This window comes from Acipenser ruthenus, chromosome 17 (genome assembly GCF_902713425.1).
Source record: "Acipenser ruthenus chromosome 17, fAciRut3.2 maternal haplotype, whole genome shotgun sequence".
NCBI lineage: Eukaryota > Metazoa > Chordata > Actinopteri > Acipenseriformes > Acipenseridae > Acipenser > Acipenser ruthenus.
The window spans coordinates 12,483,727-12,496,684 of record NC_081205.1 but is presented as its reverse complement, the minus strand read 5'-3'; the positions used below and the strand labels follow the sequence as shown (position 1 = coordinate 12,496,684).

General features: G+C 44.6%; 1 protein-coding gene across 4 annotated transcripts in view; it reads right to left on the bottom strand.

Moving 5' to 3' along the window:
* Window positions 1–12,958, bottom strand: part of spata20 (spermatogenesis associated 20) — a 146,755-nt gene extending 133,797 nt beyond the window's left edge. Inside the window, exons 1-8 of one of the 4 annotated variants that reach the window (XM_058989986.1) lie at window positions 12,556–12,958; window positions 9,999–10,130; window positions 6,621–6,685; window positions 6,007–6,161; window positions 5,663–5,806; window positions 4,199–4,400; window positions 3,699–3,829; window positions 1,741–1,845 (exon numbers count right to left, since the gene is read on the bottom strand). In XM_058989986.1, coding sequence (XP_058845969.1) covers window positions 1,741–1,845; window positions 3,699–3,829; window positions 4,199–4,400; window positions 5,663–5,806; window positions 6,007–6,161; window positions 6,621–6,685; window positions 9,999–10,130; window positions 12,556–12,746 — 1,125 coding nt within the window. In that variant the 5' untranslated portion in view covers window positions 12,747–12,958. Of the gene's footprint in view, window positions 1–1,740; window positions 1,846–3,698; window positions 3,830–4,198; window positions 4,401–5,662; window positions 5,807–6,006; window positions 6,162–6,620; window positions 6,686–9,998; window positions 10,131–12,417; window positions 12,487–12,555 lie in introns of those variants that run through there. The other 3 variants (XM_034039619.3, XM_034039621.3, XM_034039620.3) reach the window with 3 other exon arrangements.

The window sequence follows — 12,958 nt, the reverse complement described above, 5'->3', positions numbered from 1 at the left end:
CACTCCCAACATTATCACTATACCCGCTATAAAGGACTGCTAGTCCAGGCTTATCAAAATAAATCTCATTCCCTCTTATTAGCACAGGTAACACTGTAACTGCCCCCTGTAAAGGAGTGCTAGTCCAGGCTATTCACAAAGCACTTACCATCGTGCTAAGTTAACAACAGTTTTGTTTCCACAAAGAAAACTAAATATTGATGTTAAAAAGCTCCTAATAAATCACTCTGAGGGGACATTTGAAGGCTCTTAAATGCACCATGTTATTTCTTCTGGGTAATTCTGGTGCAATCTGTTCGGGCTCTTCAGTCTGAGCACAGTGATGACGATACCCTCCCTCGTGGGACTGTGTAATCGTTAGCTCGAGCTCTTCAGTCTGAGCACAGTGTTTTTTCTTCCGTGTAATTCTGGTGCAATGACCAGCTCTTGTTTGTGCATCAGGTTATATAATGCAGTACAATCACTTCCAGTTCAATGCATTGTGACTTCATAATAGTTTATTTCATAGGAGAAACATTTCAATTAACTCCTAAAATGCTGCTGCTTGGGTTTAAAGTCTGCTTCACCAGGAAAGCTCTGTACTGAGAGGCAGTGCCGCCTAGTGGTGACAGCAAAGCACTGCAGGTTGAAAACCTGCAGTAAATGTTTTGAGTCTTAAATTTATAGTAAAAGGGTTCCCCTGGTGGCTTTAGTGTGGCACTTCCTTTTTAAATTGTTCTTAAACACTTTTTTTTTTTTTTTTTTACTTTTAAGTGTTAACCAATGCATTAAATTATATTTGTAACACATATGTATGTTTATTAACATCAATGGTCCCCCTTTTATTGATAAGAAAATATTTTGATTATTGTTTTTTTTTGTTAAAATCGGACATAAATATTTAGATTTATTGAAATATTGATATATAAGATGCGTCTGCATACTGGCACCTGTGCAGGAGGTCACATGGTCTAACTGCAGCGAGCTTGAGGTACAGCACAGGAAGTCATTAGAAAACAGCAGCAACATTCCTGCTACAGCACAGTGTGAGAAATATCTGCATCTCCTCAATCACATGGACTGCAGCTGGTGCTAATAACAGGCAGGATGGATCCTTTAGTTTAGTGAATAGCAGGGTTAGTGGTTCTGCAGCATGGATTTGGTACTCCTTCAGTTTAGTGAATAGCAGGGTTAGTGGCTCTGCAGCATGGATTTGGTACTCCTGTAGTTTAGTGAATAGCAGGGTTAGTGGCATGGATTTGGTACTCCTTTAGTTTAGTGAATAGCAGGGTTAGTGGCTCTGCAGCATGGATTTGGTACTCCTGTAGTTTAGTGAATAGCAGGGTTAGTGGCTCTGCAGCATGGATTTGGTACTCCTGTAGTTTAGTGAATAGCAGGGTTAGTGGCTCTGCAGCATGGATTTGGTACTCCTGTAGTTTAGTGAATAGCAGGGTTAGTGGCTCTGCAGCATGGATTTGGTACTCCTGTAGTTTAGTGAATAGCAGGGTTAGTGGCTCTGCAGCATGGATTTGGTACTCCTGTAGTTTAGTGAATAGCAGGGTTAGTGGCTCTGCAGCATGGATTTGGTACTCCTGTAGTTTAGTGAATAGCAGGGTTAGTGGCTCTGCAGCATGGATTTGGTACTCCTGTAGTTTAGTGAATAGCAGGGTTAGTGGCTCTGCAGCATGGATTTGGTACTCCTGTAGTTTAGTGAATAGCAGGGTTAGTGGCTCTGCAGTGCTTCTCGAGGGCACACTGTACCTGGTAGGCAGTAATGTAGGCCACAGAGAGCTGGGCCTGGTCATACAGCATCTTCTCAAAGTGGGGAACATGCCAGGAGTCATCAGTGGAGTAGCGGTGAAAACCCTGCCATGGAGAAATCCATAAAAAACACGCTATATACCCCTTCCATTACACACGCTATATACACCCCTTCCATTACACACACTATATATACCCCTTCCATTACACACACTATATACCCCTTCCATTACACACACTATATATACCCCTTCCATTACACACACTATATACCCCTTCCATTACACACACTATATATACCCCTTCCATTACACACACTATATATACCCCTTCCATTACACACACTATATACCCCTTCCATTACACACGCTATATATACCCCTTCCATTACACACACTATATACCCCTTCCATTACACACACTATATATACCCCTTCCATTACACACACTATATATACCCCTTCCATTACACACACTATATATACCCCTTCCATTACACACACTATATATACCCCTTCCATTACACACACTATATATACCCCTTCCATTACACACACTATATATACCCCTTCCATTACACACACTATATATACCCCTTCCATTACACACACTATATATACCCCTTCCATTACACACACTATATATACCCCTTCCATTACACACGCTATATATACCCCTTCCATTACACACGCTATATATACCCCTTCCATTACACACACTATATATACCCCTTCCATTACACACACTATATATACCCCTTCCATTACACACACTATATATACCCCTTCCATTACACACACTATATACCCCTTCCATTACACACACTATATATACCCCTTCCATTACACACACTATATATACCCCTTCCATTACACACACTATATACCCCTTCCATTACACACACTATCTAACCCCTTCCATTAATAAATATATACAGTACATGCCTGCAGATATGTACTATGTTCCTGTGCAACATATCACATGGAATGGCCCCACAGTTACAGACTATTGCAACATTGCTGCTCTTCCTGTTAGACATGTGGGCAAAAAATGACCTAATTCTAAGTGACACCTTGTGACAGAGATCGAATGATTCTTGGTGTTAGATCTCCTTCCTGACCTGCGAGGGAGCTGAGTAAAGGGAACAGAGTACCCTGGACTGAATGGCCCGACAGTTCATTCCCAGGGTTATGTGGAAGTCGGCCATCTAGAAAGGGGACGGAGCTACGGTGCATTAAATCATTGACCCAGAAGGTTAACGGTGTGGCATCTGCGGACTGGAGGAGCGCTCGTTAACCAAGGGGTCATGGTTGACGGTATATAAAGGGGACGTAGTGATGTGATCTGTTTCTTGTGATGGTTACGCTAAATCGAAAGGACCTGTATAGAGAAAAGTACCATGAATGTTTTGTTTGTTTTGTCTGTCTCGTCTTAAACTGTTGTTTATTATTAGATTAGACGGCTAACACGATCCAGAGCTGTCGCTTAAGGCCAGCACTAAAACCGGACAACACTACGCATTGTGTCACGGATAACTTGTATTTCACCACAAGCACTACAGCACTCACTTGTGACCGTATTTGTGTTTTGTGTGTATGTACTGGATTATTGTTATTATTTATGGGACTGCAACCCATAATTATCCACTGTGTAATCCGCATTGCTGTGTATTGCCAGCCCTTACTGTTTGGTCATCAGACCGTTTAGAATTACAAAATAAAACAGAAACCATTTCACCTGTACTTTGTTGTCTGTCTTTTATTGTTGGCTACTGCAACTGCACACTAATTACCACTTTGCCGCACACCTCTTACCATTAAAACACACTTCAAAGTCAGCGCTGATTTCTTTTATTTGTCAGTACTCTTTAACCTTCAGCTACTCAAATTTGTGAGTGTGTCTGAACATCTGCATTGGGTTGTGTGAGTGCGAGTGTCTGAGTGCGCATGTGAGGATACCTGGGCAACGTGGTCGTGGATCCCCCCAAGGGCCATCATGCGCAGGGTGTGCAGGGCCATGTGGAGAGCCTGCGCCCCCTCCGCAGAGCTCCTGTGCAGGGCCCGGTGACTGAACAAGAAACTGAGGTTCACTGTGGAGAGAGAGGGGGAGGCGGGGGAGAGGGGTGTGAGAGAGCTCCTGTGCAGGGCCCGGTGACTGAACAAGAAACTGAGGTTCACTGTGGAGAGAGAGGGGGAGGCGGGGGAGGGGTGTGAGAGAGCTCCTGTGCAGACCCCAGTTTACAGCAAAACGAGAAGAGGGGAGAGAGAAAAAGAGAACATGAGGGGGGAGTGAGGTAGCAAGAGAGGGAGTGAGAGACAGCGAGAGAATGGGGGGGCGGGGGATCGAGGGACAAAGCAGCCAGAGATACTTGTGAGCTGCTCAGTGTTAGTACATGTATGTTAGCTTACAGGTGATGGGTGATTAGGCCTTTCACATGTCTGCCAGTGCACTGCAGTACCTGGTGTGGGGAACTTGGGCGCCTGGCTGAAGCCACCATACTCCTCCTCGTAGGCGTGTGCCAGCTGCTGGAGGCATCGCGCTGCCACATCGGGGCCAGGAGGAGGAGTCTCTCCCGGGCTGGCAGAAATGGAGGTGCCCTTCTTAAGAGCAGCCAGGATCCGCTCCCCATTCGACACCAGATCCTCACGATGAGACTGCCACTGCAGAGACACAGAGACACACCGCACTGTCAAGAGATACACACACTGACACAGAGACACACCGCACTGTCAGGAGATACACACACTGGCACAGAGACACAGCACTGTCAGGAGATACACACACTGGCACAGAGACACCGCACTGTCAGGAGATACAGACACTGGCACAGACACACAGCACTGTGAGGAGATACAGACACTGGCACAGAGACACAGCACTGTGAGGAGATACAGACACTGGCACAGAGACACAGCACTGTGAGGAGATACACACACTGGCACAGACACACAGCACTGTGAGGAGATACACACACTGGCACAGAGACACAGCACTGTGAGGAGATACACCGCACTGTCAGGAGAAACACACACTGACACAGAGACACACCGCACTGTGAGGAGATATACAAACTGACACAAAGACACAGCACTGCAGAAGTGTAGAGAAAAAACTGTTTTTTTTTAAAGTTACAAATATAGGCTTTTTTTTTTTAATTGCACTTGAATTGTATCGTTGAACAGTTGAGCTGGGACAATGCAAGATGCTATGTGTGTCTTGTGCAGTATCAGATCCAGCCAGAATAAGCACATGTTTTGAAGTGAATATTTCCAAAAGCTAATTTGAAGTGAGTGATTTCACTGTCTAAGCAGGATGGCCCAGCTGCCTGCTTAACTCCATAATACTGTTATTTAAAAACGTGAAGGTATATAATTTAGCCATGTGCGCTCAATGCTCACTCACTGTCAGCAGCTGGTTGGGTGTTCATAGTTAACCTCGCCCAACAGAAAGGAAACGTACACCAGTACAGCTGTGCTTTTATTTGAAAAGAGATTCAACATTGTTAATTCGACTGCTAAGTCGCAAAGTACTATAACCTGGCAAAAAAAATGTGTTGTCCACCATTACAAGATTTTTCTCGCGTACCCCAGTTTGAAAACCACTCTGTTAGACACTGCAGTGGTGTGAATGGCGCTGGTTACAGCAGGCCTCGTAGGCAAAAAGTGAAATGTGGACATTTATTTTAGATGGTAAAAAAAAAAAAAAAGTATATTTTCGATAATTTCAAAAGGGCTATCTGTTATTAATTGTGCTATTAATGGTCGCTCCATTGTCTGTCTGTTTTGGTTTGGTAGCAAGCATGATATGCATGTGTGATTTTTGAAATCTTGTGGGTCTGGACTCCCCGTGCTGGCAATACACTGAGAATTTCAGGTGATTTCTACAAAATGACAATATTGTACAACACCCTTGTAGCACCTACCTGCTTTGCGATCCGCAGCAGGACTGTCTTGAACCCTGGTCTATACGCACTGTCCTTGGGGGGGAAGTAGGTGCCACCAATGAAGGGGTGCAGGTCAGGGGTCAGCCACACGCTCATAGGCCAGCCGCCTCCTCCTGTCGTAGCCTGGAGAGACACAACGAAAACAAAGAAATACTGGACAGTATATAGAACAGTGGTGGTAGTCAAACACAAAACATGGATTTTAATTTGCACTTGTATTTAATTAAAAATGACATCTGGTGTCTTTAAGAAGCTCTTGCTCTTGCGCTGTGCTATGCTGTGCTGAATCACCTGCAAAGCCCAGCCCCACAGCCCTTTCTCACCTGCACAAAGGTCATGTACACTTTATCCACGTCGGGTCTCTCCTCGCGGTCCACCTTGATGCACACAAAGTTGTCGCTGAGGATCTTCCCGATGTCTGCGCTCTCAAAGGACTCATGCTCCATCACATGGCACCAGTGACAGGTGGAGTACCCCACTGGGGAGACAGAAAAGGAGATCCTAAACCGCCTCACTGCCATACACTTACACCAGTTTACCACACATTGCTGTGCTTTTACTTTGGAAAACTTTTACATGGGCCCTGCTAGCTTTCCTCCTACAGTAGAGATGATCTGACAAAAAAACATGTTACATGTTAGAAGAAAAGAATCAGCCATGTATGATGTGATAGTCACACACCCCTTTTCAAATCGCGCTCAAACCTTATTTGGTATTACAAAATAGATTTCAAATTCCCAGAGCTATATTAGTTTATAGAAAATCAAAACTAAAGAAAGAGGAGAGCTACTATACACACTCAAATACAAAATGTAAAAATGTACTATTGTTTTTGTATAATAATGAGCTGATGCATTTACTTTACGTATGAAAATCTAATTTTAAAAACAATGATGAAATAATTTATTTAAAAAAAAAAAGAAAAGAAAAAAAATACCTGACAGAAATATGGGTTTATCCTCGGCCTTCGCTTTATCAAACGCTTCCTGTCCCCATGGAAACCTGCCGGGTTATTCAGAAAAAAACAGAGACTGAACAAAATAAACAAACTTAACTTAAAACTAAGTCTGCTCCAGTCTCACTATGTGTGTGTGTGTGTGTCAATGTGTGTTTGTGGGTGTGTCAGTGTGTGTGTGGGTGGATGAGTGGGTGGGTGTGTGGGTGGGTGTGGGTGTGAGGGGGTGTCAGTGTGTATATGTGTCCGTGTGTGTGTGTGTATATGTGTGTGTGTGTGTGTGTGTGTGTATGTGTGTGTCTGTGTATCAGTGTGTGTGTGTTTGTGTGTCTGTGTATGTGTCAGTGTGTATGTGTGTCTGTGTATCGGTGTATGTGTGTTTGTGTGGTGTGTGTGTGTCTATCTGTGTGTGTGTGTGTCTGTGTGAGTGGTGTGTGTGTAACTTTGTGAATTGTTTACAAGAGGAGCTGAACGCCAGTCCCCTGGCTCTTTGCTTGGGGTTGGTAGTTTAAGTCGGGACTGAGAGCAGCAGTTTGTGCTGTCTGTCCTGTGCAGAGATAGCTTTAGTGGTGGTGCTTCATTACTTTACTATGGATGTTTTGTAAGAAAACAGAAGTGTGAGAAAAGCTCTTTAAAGCTGCAACCTCCTGTCTCCTTCGTGTGCTCTTCCTGCTGCAAGCTGCCTTGACCGCATGGCTACCCTTCCACAGGACCCTATTCTTGACTACACAACTCCCATTGTTATCTATGGAGGTCAGCCCTTCTGGTATTAGGACACTAAATAACGTAGCCTGTTGTAAAACCACTGCTTACCTTGTAATAGGCCTCAGCAATGCCATTATGTCTTGATTGTATTACTCACACAGGATACAGTCTGGGTTTAAAACGTATATAAAATATAGGACACAGGAGTATTTATTATTATTATTATTATTATTATTATTTATTTCTTAGCAGACGCCCTTATCCAGGGCGACTCACAGTCGTAAACAAATACATTTCAAGAATCACAGTGCAAGTAATAATACAATTAAGAGCAAAATAAATACAATGATGAATACAATGACTTTGGTTCAAGCAAGTACAAGTGTGACAAAATACAATTCAATAATACAGCAGATAACAGTGTCAGTGATACTTACATCAGGATATACTTAAATACAAAATACTACAGATTAAACACTTGGCAGATTATAGTACTCTGAAGTACAAGATTAAATGCAGTAAAATAGGGGGCAGATAAGAGCAAGTAAAGCGCATTTAAGGAAGGGTGATGTGTCCCAGGGGAAAAACAGAGGAGTTCTGCAGGTGCTTTCTGAAGAGGTGAGTCTTGAGGAGGCGCCGGAATGTGGTCAGGGACTGGGCAGTCCTGACATCTGTAGGAAGGTCATACCACCATTGCGGGGCGAGGGTGGAGAAGGAGCGGGCTCTGGAGGCAGGGGAGCATAGAGGAGGTAGAGCCAGTCTTCTAGTGCAGGCAGAGCGGAGAGGTCGAGTGGTGGTGTAGGGAGAGATGAGGGTCTGGAGGTAGCTGGGTGCAGTCTGGTCAAGGCATCTGTAGGCTAGTACAAGAGTCTTGAACTGGATGCGAGCAGTGATCGGGAGCCAGTGGAGTGAGCGGAGTAGTGGAGTTGCATGGGAGAAGCGAGGCAGAGAGAACACCAGGCGAGCAGCGGAGTTCTGGATGAGCTGGAGCGGACGGGTGGCGGACGCAGGGAGGCCAGCCAGGAGGGAGTTGCAGTAGTCTTGGCGGGAGAGTACCAAGGCCTGGACCAGGAGCTGGGTGGCGTAGTTGGTGAGGAAGGGTCGGATTCTTCGGATGTAGCTCAGGAAGAATCGGCAAGTGCGTGCCAGAGTGGAGATCTAAGAGAGGCAGGGGTCCAGGGTGACTCCGAGGTTCTTAGCGGAGGAAGAGGGAGAGAGTGTGGTAGATTCCAGAGGAACAGAGATAGATCAGAGGAGGGGGAGGGGGAGGAGGGAAAGAAAAGGAGGTCAGATTTAGAGAGGTTGAGTTTGAGGTGATGCGAGTGCATCCAGGAGGAAATAGCAGACAGACAGGTAGAGATACGGGAGGGGATGGCGGAGTCAGAGGTGGGGAAGGAGAGGAAAATCTGAGCATCATCAGCATAGAAATGGTATAAGAAACCATAGGATGCGATGAGGGGGCCCAGGGAGCGGGTGTAGAGAGAGAACAGGAGAGGACCCAAGACTGACCCTTGGGGGGCTCCTGTTGAGAGAGGGCGAGGTGTGGAGGTTGTTCCACGCCAGGTTACCTGGTAAGTGCGGTTGGAGAGGTAGGAGGAGAACCAGGCCAGAGCAGTGCCAGAGATTCGCAGGTCAGCGAGAGAGGATAGTAGAATAGAGTGATCGACAGTGTCAAAGGCAGCAGAGAGGTCGAGGAGAATTAGGACAGAGGAGAGAGAGGCAGCTCGGGCAGACTTTAGTGAGTTGGTGACAGACAGGAGGGCGGTTTCAGTGGAGTGAGCAGAGTGGAAGCCAGATTGGAGAGGGTCGAGTAGAGAGTGGTTGGACAGGAAAGCAGAGAGCTGGCGGTGTACAGTCCGCTCGAGGGTTTTGGAGAGGACGGGTAGGAGGGAGACAGGACGGTAGCTCTGGAGGGAGGTGGGGTCGAGGGTAGGTTTTTTGAGGAGAGGAGTGATAGAGGCTTTTTTGAAGGCAGAGGGAAAGAGACCAGAAAGGAGAGAGGTGTTGAGAAGGGAGGAGATGAAGGGAAGTAGAGCAGGAGCAGCAGCTTGAAAGAGGTGAGTGGGGAGGGGGTACAGGGCACACGTGGTGGGTTTGTGACCCTGGAGCAAGGAGGTCAGAGTCTGAGAGGGGCGAGAAGGTGGAGAAGGAGGGTGAGTTAGTAGGGGATGCAGTGGGTGTAGGGGTTGGAGCAGGAGGGGGTGCGGGGGAGGGAGAGGTGTTAAAGAGTTTGCGGATATCTGAGATTTTAGAAGAGAAGAAGGAGGCAAAGTCATCAGAGGAGATAGAGGAGGGAGGATGGTTTAGGAGGGAGGAGAAGGTAGAGAATAGTTTACGTGGGTTGGAAGGCTTGGATTACAGATTGGAAATAAGTACATTTAGCAGGGGAGAGAGTAGAGGAGAAATAGGAGAGGAGAGTGCGGTAAAGGTCTAAGGCAGCAGGGAGTCTGGTTCTCTTCCATTTCTTTTCATCAGATCTCACATTCTGTGAGCTCAGCAAGACTCCCACTGCAGAGCACTTTGACGCAGTCCTTGTTTGTATGTGCTCTAAAGTACACAAACCTACAATGGGCATACCATTGTTAATTGAGGCTCATCCTAAAACCTGGAATGGCTCAATATAAAGCACAGTGCGGTGGCTCAGTTCAGACTCACCAGTCCACAGGGTTGTGGGCGTGCTGGAGGAGGTAGGGAGACTTCTCCTCAATCAGCCTGTTTGTGTGGGGCGGCTTCCTGTCCTTTCCTCCTCCTGTTGCCATGGCAGCAATGGTTTTCGAAAAGGAAGCCCTGGCACAAGAGAAACACAAGTTAGAGGAACGGCCGGGACGGAGCGGTCTCAGAGAGGTACTCGGCCTCGTTCTCCTATTCCTGGGGTTTCAGCTATTACTGATTCCCCTGGTAAACTACTCCTTGCATTTATAAAGAGAATCTTAGTTTAAAATGTATAGTTTACTCTTTTACAACTAAACAAAGAAAGCAATACAACTAAACCCAAATCAAGAAACTATTAGACTTCCCAGCGCTGGAAAGCAGGACTCATTTAAAGAATACGCTTTCAAAGTCTTATTCTGGCATCTTCAGCAACAGCCTAGAAACTTGTTATGACTATAAGAACATAAGAAAGTTTACAAAAGAGAGGAGGCCATTCAGCCCATCTTACTCGTTTGGTTGTTAGTAGCTTATTGATCCCATCTCATCAAGCAGCTTCTTGAAGGATCCCAGGGTGTCAGCTTCAACAACATTACTGGGGAGTTGGTTCCATACCCTCACAATTCTCTGTGTAAAAAAGTGCCTCCTATTTTCTGTTCTGAATGCCCCTTTATCTAATCTCCATTTGTGACCCCTGGTCCTTGTTTCTTTTTTCAGGTCAAAAAAGTCCCCTGGGTCGACATTGTCTATACCTTTTAGGATTTTGAATGTTTGAATCAGATCACCGCGTAGTCTTCTTTGTTCAAGACTGAATAGATTCAATTCTTTTAGCCTGTCTGTATTCGACATGCCTTTTAAACCCGGGATAATTCTGGTTGCTCTTCTTTGCACTATTTCTAGAGCAGCAATATCCTTTTTGTAACGAGGTGACCAGAACTGAACACAATATCCTAGGTGAGGTCTTACTAATGCATTGTAAAGTTTTAACATTACTTCCCTTTATTTAAATTCAACACTTCTCACAATATATCCAAGCATCTTGTTGGCCTTTTTTATAGCTTCCCCACATTGTCTAGATGAAGACATTTCCGAGTCAACATAAACTCCTAGGTCTTTTTCATAGATTCCTTCTTCAATTTCAGTATCTCCCATATGATATTTATAATGCACATTTGTATTGCCTGCGTGCAGTACCTTACAATTTTCTCTATTAAATGTCATTTGCCATGTGTCTGCCCAGTTCTGAATGCTGTCTAGATCATTTTGAATGACCTTTGCTGCTGCAACAGTGTTTGCCACTCCTCCTATTTTTGTGTTGTATGCAAATTTAACAAGTTTGCTTACTATACCAGAGTCTAAATCATTAATGTAGATTAGGAATAGCAGAGGACTTAATACTGATCCCTGTGGTACACCACTGGTTACGTCGCTCCATTTTGAGGTTTCTCCTCTAAACAGTACTTTCTGTTTTCTACATGTTAACCACTCCCTAATCCATGTGCATGCATTTCCTTGAATTCCTACTGGATTCAGTTTGAGAATTAATCTTTTATGCGGGACTTTGTCAAAAGCTTTCTGTTATTTATAAAAGCAAACTTATACATTAAAAAATAAAACATATTTGTAAGTGAATAGGGCACATTATATCAAGTTTTGGCTGTCACTTATAGGCAAAATTTACATCTTGTAGACCAGGGGAGGTCAAAGTTGGTCCTTCCACTCCTGGTCTTCCAACCTGGCTCTTAATTGTTTAATTGAACCAATTAAACTTCTGTCCAGACCCTGGAGTGGTTCATGATCTCTTACCTGTTAAACCTGGAGTGGAACGGCCCTCCAGAACCGTCACTGGACCCCCCTGTTCAGACTGATCTACCCCTCCTACTGTGCCCTGCACTTGCTTGAGCTATGCACCACGTTCGGGACCCTCAGCTTGCACTATCCTTGCACTACTAATATGTAGATATGACTTGTTGTAATCCTAACTTGTTGCATCCTAGTTCATATTGCATTTTAACACTAGTATTGCTTTTATTGTAAACTACACTGTATTTAAATATTAAGCATGCATTATAACCCTGTACTGCCCTGTAACACCTGTAAGTCGCCAACTATCAACGTCCTTTCAGGACTACAATTCCCATCACGCACCACACGAAAACAACCTGGAAATGCTGTCGAGATGCAAAACATATTCGAAAAGGACAGCGATAATATTTAAAGTATGCCAAAATAAATACGGAATAGCAGGCATGCATATACAAAAAGGTTAATTCAGCAATGACTTGCAAAACACAGCATGCTGATGTGAGCTTCAGACAGGAATGCAGTACTTTTCTTTTTGGAAAACAAAACATATAATTGTATTTTATTGTCAATTCCAAAATCGATGTTTTTCACATGCAAGTTAGGTTTAAAAAAACCTTACCTATAGGTATTTGAAATAAACTTGGAACTTATGTATCGTTATCACACAAGTCACTGCACTGTCACGTGACACTGCATTTCCTGAAACACAAACATCTAACCGTGTTTGCATTGCAGCCTCTCACAATGGTGTTATTACCTCCTTTGATTCTGAAATGTCTTGCTGTTCGCTGCAGAGTGGATGTGCTGAAACTGAAGAGCTGGGGGTGTGTCTGTGTGCTTTCTCCTGCTCAAAATGAATGCAGTCGATCTTGAAAACTTAGCTGTCAAACAGGACGTCAGGTTTCGGCTATTAATAATCTGTCCGCAGTTCCCAAGCAGTTTAAACATCCTAAACCTTTTTTAACTCCGTGTTCTTCTCAGTCAGCCGCAGTTAAGCCACATTGTATTGACGCTTGTCTCCAGAACTTCTTGCAGTGTCATGAGTAACACAGCACCAGTGTTGCCAAGTCTCACGAGAAAAAAAAAGCGTCTCTGCCTTTCAAAACAAGCCCCAAACAAGCGCAACCCACCGTTTATGCAATTTTCAACCCGCGACTCTC